Below are 15138 nucleotides of genomic sequence, written 5' to 3'. Positions count from 1 at the left end.
GTTTCTGAAAAATCTCTTTATGCAATATAAATGGGTGGTATCATTTTTAGATTTGTGATTTGATCTGCATAAGGAAAAAAAAAAAAGTAATATTTAAGATTTGGTGAAAATTATTACATGCTAGAAAAAGTAATTAATTTGCCTTGTGTTATGGGTGTAAAAATTCCATGCAGTTATGAAATTGAAGTCTGTAAGGTGTTTAGGCTCATACTTTTCTTTTGCAGGTCTTCATTTCACTGGAAGCATTGGGTAAATCAAAACTGAAAGCAAACTATACATAAATATTCCTTGACCTGGAGAAACTAATTTGGTTTATATAGAAATGCAAAATGTTAGCAGTGAAAGAAAAGCTATGATTGTTTTACGTAAAAAGAGAAAATGTGAGTGGCATTGTTTCTAGCACATGTTTTAATATTTTTCTCTTTCCATGTTTTTCATTTAAAAGCCTGAAAAGAATGAAACTGAATCTGGCAGCCAGAGAATCAGACCAGTATTTGAAGACGATCCTGTTTTCCGACGGCAAACATCTTACCAACATGCAGCAGTCCACATACCCACAGATATTTATGAAGGCTGTAAGTGGCATTTGAACAAAGTGATTTTATATTTTAATACTAAGCTCATTATTTGTGTTCCATTCTTAAAACAATAATCTTAAAACAGTGTTTGTCTCCATTTTTAGTACAGGTTTGTTGTTATTGTCACTGTTACTTCTTTCAGTGCTACTTCATGGATGTGTTGTATTAGGGATATCATTAATTTTTTTTAATTGGTAGGTGCTGCAATTAAAGAGGTCCATTAGGATTGGATCTGAGTTTCACAAATGTAACTGGAGGTGAAACAAAACCCTTGCATATTCTGATGATCTGATCCATTCTTTCTCTGTGCTGTTCACATTTAATACAAACAATTCTTGACAGCTCTTCTTTACACTCTGTTTGGCCTCAGGCAGGGATGAATTCTGAAAACATTTTTAAGTATCTCATGAGCTGGTACAGTTTAGCGAAATAACATGCTGTGTGAGCTGGTAGTGCTAATATTTCATCCAGTGCATTTCTAGAATTGCAGTAACAGACTGGCAGAAAATTTACATAAATTCTTTCTAAACTATGCAAAAAATAATATATATATATATGCATATACAGATGAGGATTCTTTAATTGTATTTCAAAACTAAGTATTTATTTTCAAGATGGAAATAAGTCCCTATGCTCATCATCAAGCAAAAATCTCTACACAACAAAAAGACATTTCAGCATTCTAATGAGCTGCATATTTTTTAAAAGGTGGGGAGAAAAATTAAATAGGATTTCTATTTTTAAGTTTTGATTTTTTTTTTATTTAAGGTCCTAATTTCAAGTATGCAGTCTTTTTCCTCTTTTAAAGTCTCATCAACAGGAAAGAGACCCTAGTGTGACCTGAGCTTTTTAAAATTCATGGCCACAGTTGCGTGCAGCTTCCATAAATGGCACAGGGATGAAAATGGAAATGTCACTGTGATGGGGGAAAGAATCATAGTAGCTCATATTCTTATATGGTGAGCTTGACTGACAGACCTAAAGGATTATTCTGGGATTCTGGCTTTAATAAGTGCTAAAGTGCACCTTAATTGCAGGATTACAGCGGAGTGACAGGCCATTTCCTTTTTTTTTTCCCATTTTTTTGAAGAGAATTGATACTTTACTGTTAAAATGTTAAAAAAACTCGTCTCCAATTATTAGGATATTTGTAAATGCCGTGTGAACTTTGTTATAAGATTGTCATCATAACAGTACATAAAATGTTTTCTTATTGTGTTGAATTTAACATTTTAAGTGGAATTCCTGAGGACACATATCCCTTAAAAAATGTATACTATGTAATGTTCCTGTACAGCCCAAAAATCTGGAAAGGAAGACAGATTATGAATTCCACAGGAAAGGTACAAATTTAGTATCTAATAAAATGATAATAGCAGAAAGAAATGTACATTTCTGGACAGAGAAATATATGTGCATGTGTAACATATATGGTTTATGATTCTTGGATCTGGTTTTTATATTAATTACCAGAGAAGTGGAAGCCTAGAAAATTACCAGGAAGTCTGTAATTCTATGTCAGAAAAATCACATTCTTGTATGGCTGGGTAACTTTTTGTTATGGATGGAATTTTCAGCGATAACAGCTTGAGAATACCTAAAAGTGACAGATTTCATGTCAATAAACACAAAATGTTCACCAGGTTCTATTTTACAGCTACAAAGTTCATGTGTCATCTGAAACACAAATGAGCAATTGTGAGGTAGTCATTCACCAACAGATTTCCAAAAGTAGAATTTAATGTTGTTCTTTTCACTTTGTGATATACAAGCAATTTTTGTAACTCTAGAAAGACAGATAATGCATCTTGAACACTTTTGTCATTTTTCTGCCTGTTCACAGGAGCTAGCCTGTCATTTATTGGGAGGTTTCAGTGTCCACTATATCAGGGAGCAGCTGTACATTTAAAAATGCTATCTGCAATTCCTTGTCTAAATCCCACTCTGCTTGGAAGCATTTGCAACACAGGCATTACAATGAATCCTTCTGAAAATCAGTGGAAGCGACACAGTTCAAAAGTCTTACAGCTTGGAAGCCAGTTTTTTTGACTGAATTATGCCTTGGCAAGCAGATTTCATTATTTCTGCTTTATTGTATATGCTTTGCAGGTGGCCAAGAGAAACAAAAAATTGCTCTTTGAATCTCACAGGACAGTTTTCAATGACTAGATATTTGACTTGCCTGTTCCTCCTTGAGATTGTCCCTCTCCCCTAGAGATAGGTTGTTGTCCCTAGGGGAGGGGAACAATTGCTGTTAGAGCCACATGTGATCAGGATTTTCACTTGGGCCTGTCAATCACTCTTTTTCATGCAATTATTTTCTGTATGAAACGAGGAATTCGACTCTTAACCACAGAATCATAGAATCATTAGGGTTGGAAGAGACCTTTAAGATAATCAAAATGCTATCCATTAAATTTTTTTCTATTTATGTTTCATTTATATTGCAGTTATTACTTATGACTTTTAGTGATTTTTTAAATTGAATCAAATAATGAATTTCTGACCACTTATATTTTTGAAATTGGGAAACTTTTTTGTCTAATAATTCTATAATGGTGTACAACCTACTTTAAATCTAGTGTGGTTGATAAAATAATATCCTTTTCTTCCTACATATATAGTGGTTTGCTTTGTTGGAAATATAGAGAAGAGCTTCTTGTGAAGTAGTTCATGTATTTCACCACAAAAATATGAGATACATCATAACAAAATATCCATTTACTACATCCAGGTTATTACTTTGTGAGTTATTTGATTGTAGAAAGAAGTATTATGAGAGCTGTTCTTTTTATTATTATTATTATTTTCTTTTCCTGGATCTTGTGCCAAAACCTATGCAGAGACAGAAGAAAGTCTAAGGAGTTAATTTACTTGCCTGTTTCTGAGGATTGAAGAAGGGAGGCAATCCCAATAAAATACAACCAGATCAGACTTTTAATTCAGTATTTTTCAAGAGGCCCATTTAGGTTTTGAAATAAAATCCATCTGCAGCTGAAAACAGAACAGACCCTCAGGTCCTCTTTCTAACACATGCACTAGGAATTAGTCATGCATCTCCTATTAGTAATAGCTGAAGTCTTGTTTCTAAATCCTCATTAAAACTATACCCTGCTTATCCCTAAGCAGAATACAGGAACTGCAGGCCAGAAGTAAGAGGGAATCCCTGGCACAAGGAAAGCAAGGTTAATCTTCCCAGTGGATGCACCACATGCCATTGCTCTCAGGGTTCCACTTTTCCCACCTGCTGCAGTGATTCCTCCAGGTCTGTGTCTGCTCTGGTGTTATGGTTTGAGGTGATGTGGAGGGATAGAATGTAAGAAAATAAAGATATTGCAGAAGGTAGTCTCACACCTGAGGAGTTGCAGCTGTACAAATCACCAAAGATGAGGAACAGGCCTGCCCTTAACAGGCCACAGCTGTGTCCAGTAAGATGATGAGTGCTACAAAAGAGTGGGGTAGCTGGGTGAGGAGAGAGCTGGAGTTGGTTGGTTGGAGTTGGAGTTGGAGTTGGAGTTGGAGTTGGAGTTGGAGTTGGAGTTGGAGTTGGAGTTGGAGTTGGAGTTGGAGTTGGAGTTGGAGTTGGAGTTGGAGTTGGAGTTGGAGTTGGAGTTGGAGTTGGAGTTGGAGTTGGAGTTGGAGTTGGAGGTGAAGGGAGTTGGAGTTGGAGGTGAAGGGAGTTGGAGTTGGCGGTGAAGGGAGTTGGAGTTGGCGGTGAAGGGAGTTGGAGTTGGAGTTGGCTGGCGGTGAAGGGAGTTGGAGTTGGAGTTGGCTGGCGGTGAAGAAGAAGAAGGAGGTGTCAGTGCTGTGAGGAGCTGCCCATGAGGAAGTCATTGAGAAGGTATGGGAACTGTTGCAATAAGATGACAACAAGGTGAGGTGTTAGATGAAGCACACAAACCAGGTTTGCTTTTTTTCTGAGTGGTTATTCCTACTTTACTCCCTTTAACTCATACATAGTGCTTCCACATGTCACTCACTACTTGATTAGTGTGGAAGAGCTGATTAAAGTGTCAGGTTGAAAGTAATATGTCATGAACATGACAACATAATTTTGAATACATTTGGACAGCAACCAGCAAGAAAAAAGGGCTCCCCTTCTCCAAAGCCATCAAACAAGGCATAAATATTGAGTTACACGTAATTGATGGTTCATATACCTTAGTAATAATAAAATATAAATACTATTGCTTCGTATTCCCCTTTCATGGCAGTTGAAATTTTTCTGTTGTCTGAAGCCTTGTATTTATTATATATTATTTGATGTCAAATTTGGCAGTGGACATAAATTTTGTCTTTCTATTGGTTCATCACATATGTAAATAATTAGTTATGGATAAAATATTTTGACATTCTGGTACTCCAGTTTGTCACTGAAGGGTAATAAAAACTTTTAGAAATAATAAAAAAAAAAGAGTTAGATGCTACAGTGATTTTTATCTTGACCAGAATATTATTTCTTGGTGAATTTTTAAAATGCTGTACAGTTTCTGCTAATCTTTTGTCTCTCAGGCTAAGAGCTAGAAAAGAAAGAAAATGCCATTTGGGAGCAGCAGTCTAGTGGAAGGAGTTCCAGCACGTGGCAGGAATGTTGGAAGTAGATGATCTTTAAGGTCCCTTCTAACTCAACCCTTTCTATGATTCTGTGAATAAAACCCTCAGAAATACTGGGAAATGAAACTGTGAGTGTGACAATATTACCCCTCCAAAAGAAACCCCCAATTTAAATAAACCAGGAAAAAGTGTGTTATCATTTATTCATTGAAGGTCTTATGTGTGGATAAAAAATAAGATTTATTAAGGAATCCAGGTATGGATTAAGGGTTGTGTAAATATTTTAACCTGCTACATCCACATTCCTTAAATATCTAAAGACAATGAAATGTTTCTGGGCTTTTTTTTTTCTATTTAATTTAAATAGCAGTTACAGATAGACAAGACACTTTTATTTCCTAAATTAATTAGTTCAGCATATTTTAAGATTAGTGCTCTTGATATATTTTTTGTGATAGTTGACAAACTGAAGATCTTCTCTTGGTTTATTGTAAGGGATAAATGAACAGTGCAGGCTTACTACATCAGAGATTCAAAAATGATTGTTTCAGGTCTCTGATTTTGTGTGTGTTCACACCTTTAAATTTGGAAATAGATATTATGTGTGTCTCGTGCAGAAAGCATGTGAGAATACTGTAACTTCTGACTTTTTTTTTTTTTTTTGGTTCTCCATTATTTTAATCAGGGAGTTATTTGTGAAAACTTGTAATGAGTGAAGTAGACCTTCAAATGAATTTTAGTGTCAGCCTGCTTTAAATACCAAAGACTATGGCTTGGGGTAACTATAAAGCAAATGTTAGTTGCAGCTGAGTCCCTAAGTACTGCCTGGTTGGTTCAATATTAAAGCTGGAAGGAAAATACCAGTTCAGAAGCTTAAGTAAAGAACTCCAGGGTCAGTACTGCTTTTTATGCTCTGACAATTACTGTTGGGTTTTTTTCCCCCCCACTTGGATTGCTAAAGCTCCCTGAATTAAATTCTTTTTTGAATAATCAGCAAAAAGAAATAGTTTTTCTAACTTGATAAAAAAGCTTGTTGCTGTCACTATCCAGAAGGCCAAACAACTTGAACAGTATCCTCCATTGCAAGGAGGTATTTATATTTTGGTACTGGCATTAGTACCATTAATTTAATTGGATGGATGGTCTAGCATCATCACTTGACATCAAGCTGACCATGACTTCTGTCTAAAGTTATCAAAATCTAATATAATAAGCTAGAATAGGGAAAGACCTTTTTGTAGCCAAAGGTAAATTGTTCATCTTTGAAAGACTGAATTGGTTAGGTACATGCTATTTTAAAAATACAGATGTAGTAAGGAATTCTCAATGTAGATTTAAAGCAATCTACCTAATAATGATGCATAACAAAAATTATATAATAGCATACTCTCAAGCTGAGTATTAGAGAATCCATTTTGGCCTGGAAAGTTTATCCAAGACTAACTAATTGTTAGATGTGACATAAAGTTCTTAACAGGAAAAGGAATAGTGGTGAATCTGAATTAAAACACACTACTGTTATAATTCCAGGTACTCTTCCAGACTTGCATTGTCTTAAGTTGTTTGATAAAAATTTTCATATGTTTCTGCAAAACAAAAACAGATTTTTTTTCTGTTGTAAATTTAGAACCCAAATACTTTAGGCTTTCATAGAGGAACAGTTGTCTAAACACAAGTTTCTACTGAAAGTGGGTATTCTGAAATAGTCTACCCCTGAACTGAAAAATCTTTATTTGAAATGAATCAAGGGTTAGCTATTTATAATCAATATGATTGATTTGATTTATTTGTATGTATTAGTGTGAGAGCTGAGTGAAAGAGAGCATAATGTGAGTCTTGACACTCAACACTCAGAAACTTTCCTGGAATGGTAATTTTTTAATCTTTTTAAAAAATAAGTTTTTATTTAAAAACATTTGAAGGACACTATACAACAGAATAAATTATGCCCAAAATAACTGGTCTAGTGTTTGAACTGTACTATGTTTTATTACTTATCTTGAGTTTGAAACAGTAGGTAATAATTTTTACATCTGTCTGTTATTTTGTGTTGAAGAGTTTTCTCAGATAACAGTTTAAGTTTAACATTTTAAGTTAAAAGATAAAAGTTTAACTTTTACAGCTTAGACCTATATTTAAAATATTTTACATCTATTCTAATAATTTATTCTGGGGAAATTAAATACTATATTCAAGCAAACAGTTACAACTCACTAGCAATCCATTATGAAAATTTTCTCTTTATCCTGGTGAAGCCTTTTATCCTATACAGTAATGTGTTATAGGGATGAAAAGAAGTTACAGGATTTACTTTTTGATCCTTTGGAAATAAATTTTCTTCATGTTGTTGCAGTGTTCTTCTCTTACCAGGTGCTATTTTTACTTCCAAATAGTTTTTTTTTCCTATGGATCTAATTTGGCAGAAATAATATTTTGATTTCCACTGCCAACTTTCTTTTATGAGTAAGCATATTAACACAGCATATCTGCACCCATGCAGACATCCTAGTTTTCTCTCTTTCAGTGTTCAGCATGCTTCCAGAGACTCCCAAATTTCATGGTTACCATCTGTACTTCATTAAAGAAATGCACTGAGTAGTTGCCTCCTGATCTTCTAGGTTCCTATTTGTCAGATACAGAAATTTATCTTCTAATTGATATCTTTTAAAAAAATCTTTTCCAAACTACTTCATCTTTATTGAAAAAATATTTTAAGATACATTTTAGCAATATAGGGGTTCTTTGTAATTAAATATAACTATGTCACATTGTTGTACTGACACACAATTCCCCATGAAAACCACATTCCACAAAAACAAATCACACTTTGGTGTGTTAACCCTTATTTATTTTTAAATGGAATAAAATAGATCAAAAATTAATTTTTCTATTGAATTTGAGAAAATGGTTAATTTATTTCCTTTTTGCTGTTGTTGTTCATGTTCTTTTTTAAAAAAGTGGCAAACCTGAAAAATATTGAGTTTGAGTTTTAAATAGAGCAATAAAGGCCATAGGCATGGCCCTAACCCAGGACTCTGGGCTTTTTTCACAGTGACCCCTCTGGGCACCATCAACTGCCAGACTTTCTATATCATGTCTTTCCTGTTCTTAGAACCAGAAATTCATCTGCATGGACCACTGCCATGATACAGTCTTATTAAATACTGGAAGGATATGATCTCTTGCATGTTTAGAATTTTTAATATCACAGTGAGGTGTGAAAAGCCGTACCAGAAGCCAAAGTTGTGTTACCTGGTTAAGCTGGTATTTGTGATGTGCCTTCAACAAATTAGAATACCATGCAATGAAGAGATCTTCCTTACTGTTGATTTTTAAAACTCTGGAGTTTAAACACAAAGATGCCAAAATAACTTTGTGTCCCTATTTACTTTCTTTTCCCAAAATGTATAACATTAATTTGAACAGTTTGTAAAAAAGCAAAAGTGTGAAAAACACTTTTCTAATAATGGAGTGGTGATTATCATTAGCATTCAGCATAGCTGCCTCTCTCTGCAAATTTCTTGACCAGCAATATGGTGTGCATCCAGAATTATCTTGGATGTTATAGCAGGTCCTGAGATTCCAGTGTCTGTTAGGCTGCTTGACTGAGTAATAATTGTTTAAAATCTACATACTGCCAAAATCTATTCTGAAGAACAGATGATTGCTGCTGCTCCTCAGATCCCTTTCCATTTCTTTTGCTGAATTTTCTCTCTTCTGCACAGCTTGGAATAGCAATTAGTATTGAACCCTCTTGTACCAAGAGGGAAAAGTTGGCTCTGCAGTATGATTGGCAATGTTCTTATGGTAAAAATAGCTAATGGTGGCCTTTGTATTTTTGCAATACAGACTGCTAAGCAAAACATGAAATATCAGTAGATCTTCATTATTCAACTTATTAAAAATATCAGATAATTTAAACATCCACCAATAAATGTTTAGGGGTATTTCAGATTGTTAAACAAGAAGATATGATAAATTAAGTTGACTACTAGAAAAAAAAGTGCTAAATTGCTTGAAGTAATTTATATCTAACAAGAAAATACCAATTTGTGTTAAAATGAATAATGTTCTTTCTTAAAACATACTTTAAATGGAAGTGGAAAAGCTTTGGAATATTCCTTGATTGCCCTGAGAGCCTGTCAATTCTTTTTTTCTCCTCTCCTCAAACAAGTTTGCCTTTTTTTGTTCTCAGATGTTCTTTTTAGAACATGTGTGTTGAGATCTAAAGGAGGCAGGAGAGGAGAAGGGAAGGGAGGCCGTGGCCTTCCCCTTTTCCTTCCCTCCTGGTCTGACACAGGCTGCCAGCTCTGCTCTGAGCTGTGCAGGTGACCCCCTCTGTGACCCTGTGCAAAGCTGCAGAGGAGCAAAGGTCACTGTGCAGGCAACTCCTGCCTCCGCCTCTGTGCCCCTGTGGCACCTCGTGGTGCTCTCTGGGCTCGAAGGGGATGAGCCAAGAAAAGACTTGTGCAAGTCCTTCAAGATGAGGACAAGGTCATTTAAAGCCAGCAATAAAATATAAACTGCAGCGAATAACCAAAATAACCAACATGTATTGCGAAGAATAAGTACCTGGTGCATACAGAGACAAAAATATGACACAAAAATTATGTATTCTAATAACAAGAGTTTGGTTGTTACTTTACTTGACCCACACAAATTATGAGGAAATAAAATATTTGTGGATGACTGTCAAATTTTTTCACTTGGGCAGTGTGAAATATTTTGCATGGAGCCATCCCTCTATTCATTAAGTTTTTGTAACTGTCTTGTTGTTTTGTCTTGGTTTTAATATCTAAGAGGTTTAATATGCTTAATATGGGGAATAAACCCAACAGAGTTATGAAAGATTTCCCCCTGGAAAGAAATCTAGTTTTCAGCTTTGCAATGTTGCAAAAGAAATTTTGTTTCTGTAAAATTAATTTTTTAATAATTGGTCCTCATATTTCAGAATGACTTGTATTTCCAGCCTGTAATACCACAGCTGTGAATTTTGCAGAGTTTATGGCAGCCTAGCTCTAACTTACGATTTTTTTAAACCTCTACTGGTTAAAAATGATATCCCTGTGTTATTGCACTTTACAAGACTTACATCATGAATCCTTATAAATCTATACTCTAAAAATACTTTATTGATTTGATTCTTTCAGGAAAAGTGAAATAAAGTTGTAAAGTTTTAAGTGGACAGGACATAAGAGTTAAGACTCAAAGTATTTTATTCTGAAAAATAATAACCATGATAGATTATTTATTAAAAAGAAAGGTAATAAATCTGGATACTATTGGGATATCCATACTGATAAACTTATCATGGTTGATTACTAAGAAATTACATATAAAATCATGAGTAGCTTAACGGATTGAATTATATCTTCTATATTATAATTTTTGTGCATGCATTATCAAATTATCCAGCATGGTAGTTATTATTTTTAAGCTAGTATGACCTTTACAAACAGTATGTTCAGTTTTAGTTTTGAAGTGAGGAAGACAGATAATGAAGAAGAAAGACTAGAAAAAAGATTGTGTAGTCTTATATGGCTTTCAATACACTTACTGGCTTTTTGTGGCTATGTCCAAAATTTGAACCTTGAACGGTTGTAACATATAGAATGTAATTTAAGGATATGAGTACTGTTTATTTGTTACTGTGGACTCACAGTAACAAATTTGCATTATTGCATACTGGATTTTTTTATTAATTTCTCAAATTGCATCTCTAGTGTTTTTTTCATATCCTTGTTGGATAATAAAGAACTTTTGCCATACTTCTGCTTAAGATAATAGGCATCTTGCAGCTTTGGCATCCTGTCATCTTCAGTGTGTCCTTTACCCCTGGAGTGCCCTCTTGCTTCATCTGTCTTTTCAAATATCTTTAGTATTGGTTATTTTCCATAATATAGGAATTTGAAATTAAATACCAAAAATTTAAAAACAATATTAATTTCTACCTTTTTCTGTACAAATATTGATAATTTTTGTTGTATAAGGATAATTTTCAGTGGAAAAAATTTTCTAGGACAAAACACTCAACATTACCTGGTGGATATGTTTACATGGATTTGCACTGAATTCTGGGTTAGTTGAATGAAATTGAATAAGCTATGTATGTGTTCAAGCACATTTGTGCTTGGAGGACCTATTTCTTAGCAGGACTTCCAAGTTTATACAGAACATTTCATTGAAGACCATTAGCTGCCCTCGCCATTGGAGCCTGTCAGGCCTCCTTCAAGTAGATATTCAAATTTTCAAGAAAAACATTTAGCTTAAGCATCTGTTATAAAATTAGATCAGGACTTTTCCATTAATCAACATGACAAGATTGGTTACTTTTAATAAGGTCAATCATCTCACTGCAAGTCAACCTTCAGCTTACAAGTTGTTTTTTTTTTGTTATTTTGATTTCTCCAGTGAGACACACCACTCTTCAAAACAGTTATCTGTAAAACTATTCAATCTGTAGACATGTTTCATGGTAAGCTATTTACATTTTTGACCTTTTGGTCAGTTCCTTTGAAAGGCTCCATGTCCTTGGTATGCATTTATTTTCAGTAGCATTTGAAGTCACTCAGGCCTCTATTTAGGTCAGCACCTTACTTTGTGTTGTTGAAAACCAGTAAATAGTTGCTGACTAGGAAGAGAATAAGAAAGAGGGGGAAAAAACAAATCTAGACCTTGGCCTTCTCAGTTGGCAGCTGAAAATCAAAAGCACACCTGGGGTAGCTCAGCATGATGGGTATGGCAAGTGACAGACTGTTCAGAGCTGAAGGAACGACGGTAATGAAATCTTAAATTAGAAAAGCTTCCACAACAAGCTGACAACGCTGCTCAATGCAAATTAAAAAAAAAAAAAAGGCACATAGGGCTTGGCAAAGACAAAGAAGAAGAAATAGAGGTTGGGAATGCCAAAATGCATTATGTCTTTAGAGCTTTTCAATTCAAGCACTCATAGCTTACCATGTGAACTCTTCTCTGGAGAAGCCTGAGTTTTTCCTGGTTAGCTCTGGAGGTCCAAAGATGTGGCAATTCCAGTTGCTGTGTTCTGTTTTGCATGTGTTCAGCAGGATGGAAGGAGATTTTGGTAGCAAGGCTGCCTGTTGCAGATGTTTGCAGAAAAGGTGTCCCTGCCCATGGCATGGGGGCTGGAAGTAAGCAGTCTGTAATGTCCCTTCCAACCCAAACCATTCTGTGACTGTGTGATTCTGTGATAATGCTGTATTCCTGTGGTTCTTTATGGAAGAACAGTGCTTACATTCCTTGTTAGAAATTACCAAATGGGACTTTGTGAACCCTGTTAACAGTTAAAAAGCCTTTGTGAGACAGTAGAAACTAAATGATCTAAGAAGGATGGAACATAGGGGCTACTGAACTAGCAGCTTGGTTCCAAGAGATGTTTTATTTAGTGTTTCCTGGTAACTTTTCTTCTGGGGATGAGAGGAGGCTTGGTTTTTTGGGATGTTATTTTGCTTTACTTGAAAGAAAAATCTCAGGAATCAGCACTTGACTATGAATCTGACTGAAGTTTCATCACAGTCAGCCTGGACATACCAAATACATCCTTTATACATTGCTTCAGGGTCATTTAGTTAAATCCAAATAGAAGTTCTCAGCTCCTTGGACAGCATCATAAATATCAAATACCATTGGTTTCATTCCTAATTTGCAAAGGCTCACTAAATCTCTCAGATAGTTGCATATGTTGCAAGATATCTAATGTATCTTTACTGATTTCTCAGCTTTCTAGTCAAGTAATATGTTGCTTTGCCCTCTTACGTAGTATCTAGCTTGATCTGAGTTTGCATTTTGACAGGATTTTGTTCAGCAGTAATTGCAGGTCAAGGTAATTGTTGATCTTAACATGTTTTCAACCTGGATATAAAACTAAATCTGATTTTTTTTTAAGGAAACTTAAAAATGTAGATACAAAAAGGTTACTAATTATCAAATTTCCCTTAGCTTTTTAGAATCAGTACACTGATTTTATTTGGACTAGTATTTCACCTGAAACATCTAAATAATAAAAAAAAAGATACTAATGTTTTTATACTATTTATTTATATTCACCACTTTTTTTATGAATACATAGGAATATGAATATTATGAGAACTTTAAGATATTCACATTATTAGGTAAAATTATAGGAAAAATAAAACTAAACATCCTAAATTTGTGTTTAAATTGTGCATTGTGTTGAGTTCTGGATGCCTTGTGATAGTAAAATATTAGGGAAATCAAGTGATTTTCTGTTCTCAACTTATATGTGAGACAGAATTGTGTCCTGGAGATTTCATTTGTTCCAGCTTGAATACAATAGCATGCACAGTGAATAAATGAGATTTCATACCTGTTCTATATCTAGAAAAAAATCAGCCCAGAAATAGTATTAATTAAATCTTTTTTGACATTAAATTTTGTTTCCTGAAGTTCTAATCAGCATAAGAAATTTATATTACTTAACCAGGAAAATCTTTCTGCTTTGCAAATCGTACTGCAACTTGAAAACCATGTCTTGGCATATAGTCTGGGTAGTTGCAAAATGTACTGTTAGGTCAACAAATGTAGATGGTTGTTGACTTGATTTTAATAATGGGGTTTGTATCTGAATTGATAAAATATTTTTTGCTCACATGCAGAGAAAATGGTATCATGTTTGAGAATGAAATAGTTTGCCCAGATCTCCCATAAATGTGTTTGCCAGTGAACAAAGATGTGGTATATATCACTTTGCTTTCACAGTGTTGTCAAGTGTAATTAATTGAAGCTCTTGCTAGGATCTGTCATGCTTTTGTCCTTTAGATAATAACTTCCAAAAATGTTGTAATTTTTAACTTAAAGACAAGGCATTTGATGAAATTGTATGTAAGAGTGCCAATTTGTGGCATATTTATAATTTCATCATCTATGAGGTTTTTTTCCTCTTATCCACTCTCTGTATGTACTTTTGCTGATTTTAGCTCGTTCTCTGTGTTTTGAAAAAAGGAAAAAAATGCAAAAATGAATGGTTGATTGCAGAAGTGGGAAAGTTTTCCACAGTTTGAGTTGTCCTCAGATTTTTTTTTTAAGCTTAATTGTTTCCAGTAGTCCTTCAGAGAAATGAGTCTCAATTATGGCTGCCCTGAACAAGCTCCATGGTGTTGAGGAGTCATTGCCCATCTTTGTTTTGTCTTTAAAGTACTAGTGGTTGTTCCTTATCTTGTGAAAGCCTGCCATGAAATCAAGCAGTTATCTAACATTATGTAGCATCTTTTCTTAAATTAAATATTTTTACTACAGGCATTAATTACTCGTTTAAGAATTTTGGTAGTGCAGAAGGCATCCAGATTGCCTCCAACAAATTGGATATGGAATTACCTGGGCATTACCAGAGAGATAAGACTGGCTGTAGTAAAAATCTTGGTCACCAGCAAAAAAAAACTCTGTTCCCTGCTTTTTTGGTTGTTGGTTTGGGGTTTCTTGTTTGTTTCTTACTTTCTTTTTGTTTTACTTTCTTAGGGTTTTTTTTAGGTCAAGCTTAGCAAATAACGTCTAGTCTTTTGGACAGTGTTTGATGTATGGGAGTGTCTGAGATCGTGCTGGTCTAATGGAAAGTCACAGGATAATAGCCTCTTGCCACTAGCTTAAGTGAAAGGTGAAATGGAAACGTTTATTTTCCAGATGAGACATTGATTTAGTAACAGCTTTCTATTACTGCAAATTACTGATACAGAAGTTAGCATTTCCCTCTGTTTGCAGCAGCCTGGTGTGTTCAGAACGAGTTACACGCTCCAGCAGCTAAAAGCTGTTTGACTCCAATAACGGGCTTTTTATCTAAAATATGGACCACACTTACAGGAAATATAAAATCACAGTTATTATTGTTGAAGACTGTGCTTCTTTCTTTCCCATCCCCTCTGCCCCCCCTTTTTCTTTTCTTTGATGTGCAGGGAACATGCACACTCTGGAAATAGTAAGAAAACAGATCTGTTGCCTTATGATTTTCCAGTATCTCATCTCTTGCCATTATTGT

At 34.7% G+C, this 15138-nt stretch overlaps 1 protein-coding gene across 3 annotated transcripts in view; it reads left to right on the top strand.

Moving 5' to 3' along the window:
• Positions 1 to 15138, top strand: part of CACNA2D1 (calcium voltage-gated channel auxiliary subunit alpha2delta 1) — a 366545-nt gene that overhangs the window by 213297 nt on the left and 138110 nt on the right. For all 3 annotated transcript variants that reach the window (XM_066550936.1, XM_066550937.1, XM_066550938.1), the window contains exon 6: positions 446 to 575. In XM_066550936.1, coding sequence (XP_066407033.1) covers positions 446 to 575 — 130 coding nt within the window. The remainder of the gene's footprint in view (positions 1 to 445; positions 576 to 15138) is intronic.

This window comes from Molothrus aeneus, chromosome 5 (assembly GCF_037042795.1).
Source record: "Molothrus aeneus isolate 106 chromosome 5, BPBGC_Maene_1.0, whole genome shotgun sequence".
In the NCBI taxonomy this organism is placed as follows: Eukaryota; Metazoa; Chordata; class Aves; order Passeriformes; family Icteridae; genus Molothrus; species Molothrus aeneus.
This window is presented reverse-complemented; position numbering and strand designations above follow the sequence as displayed.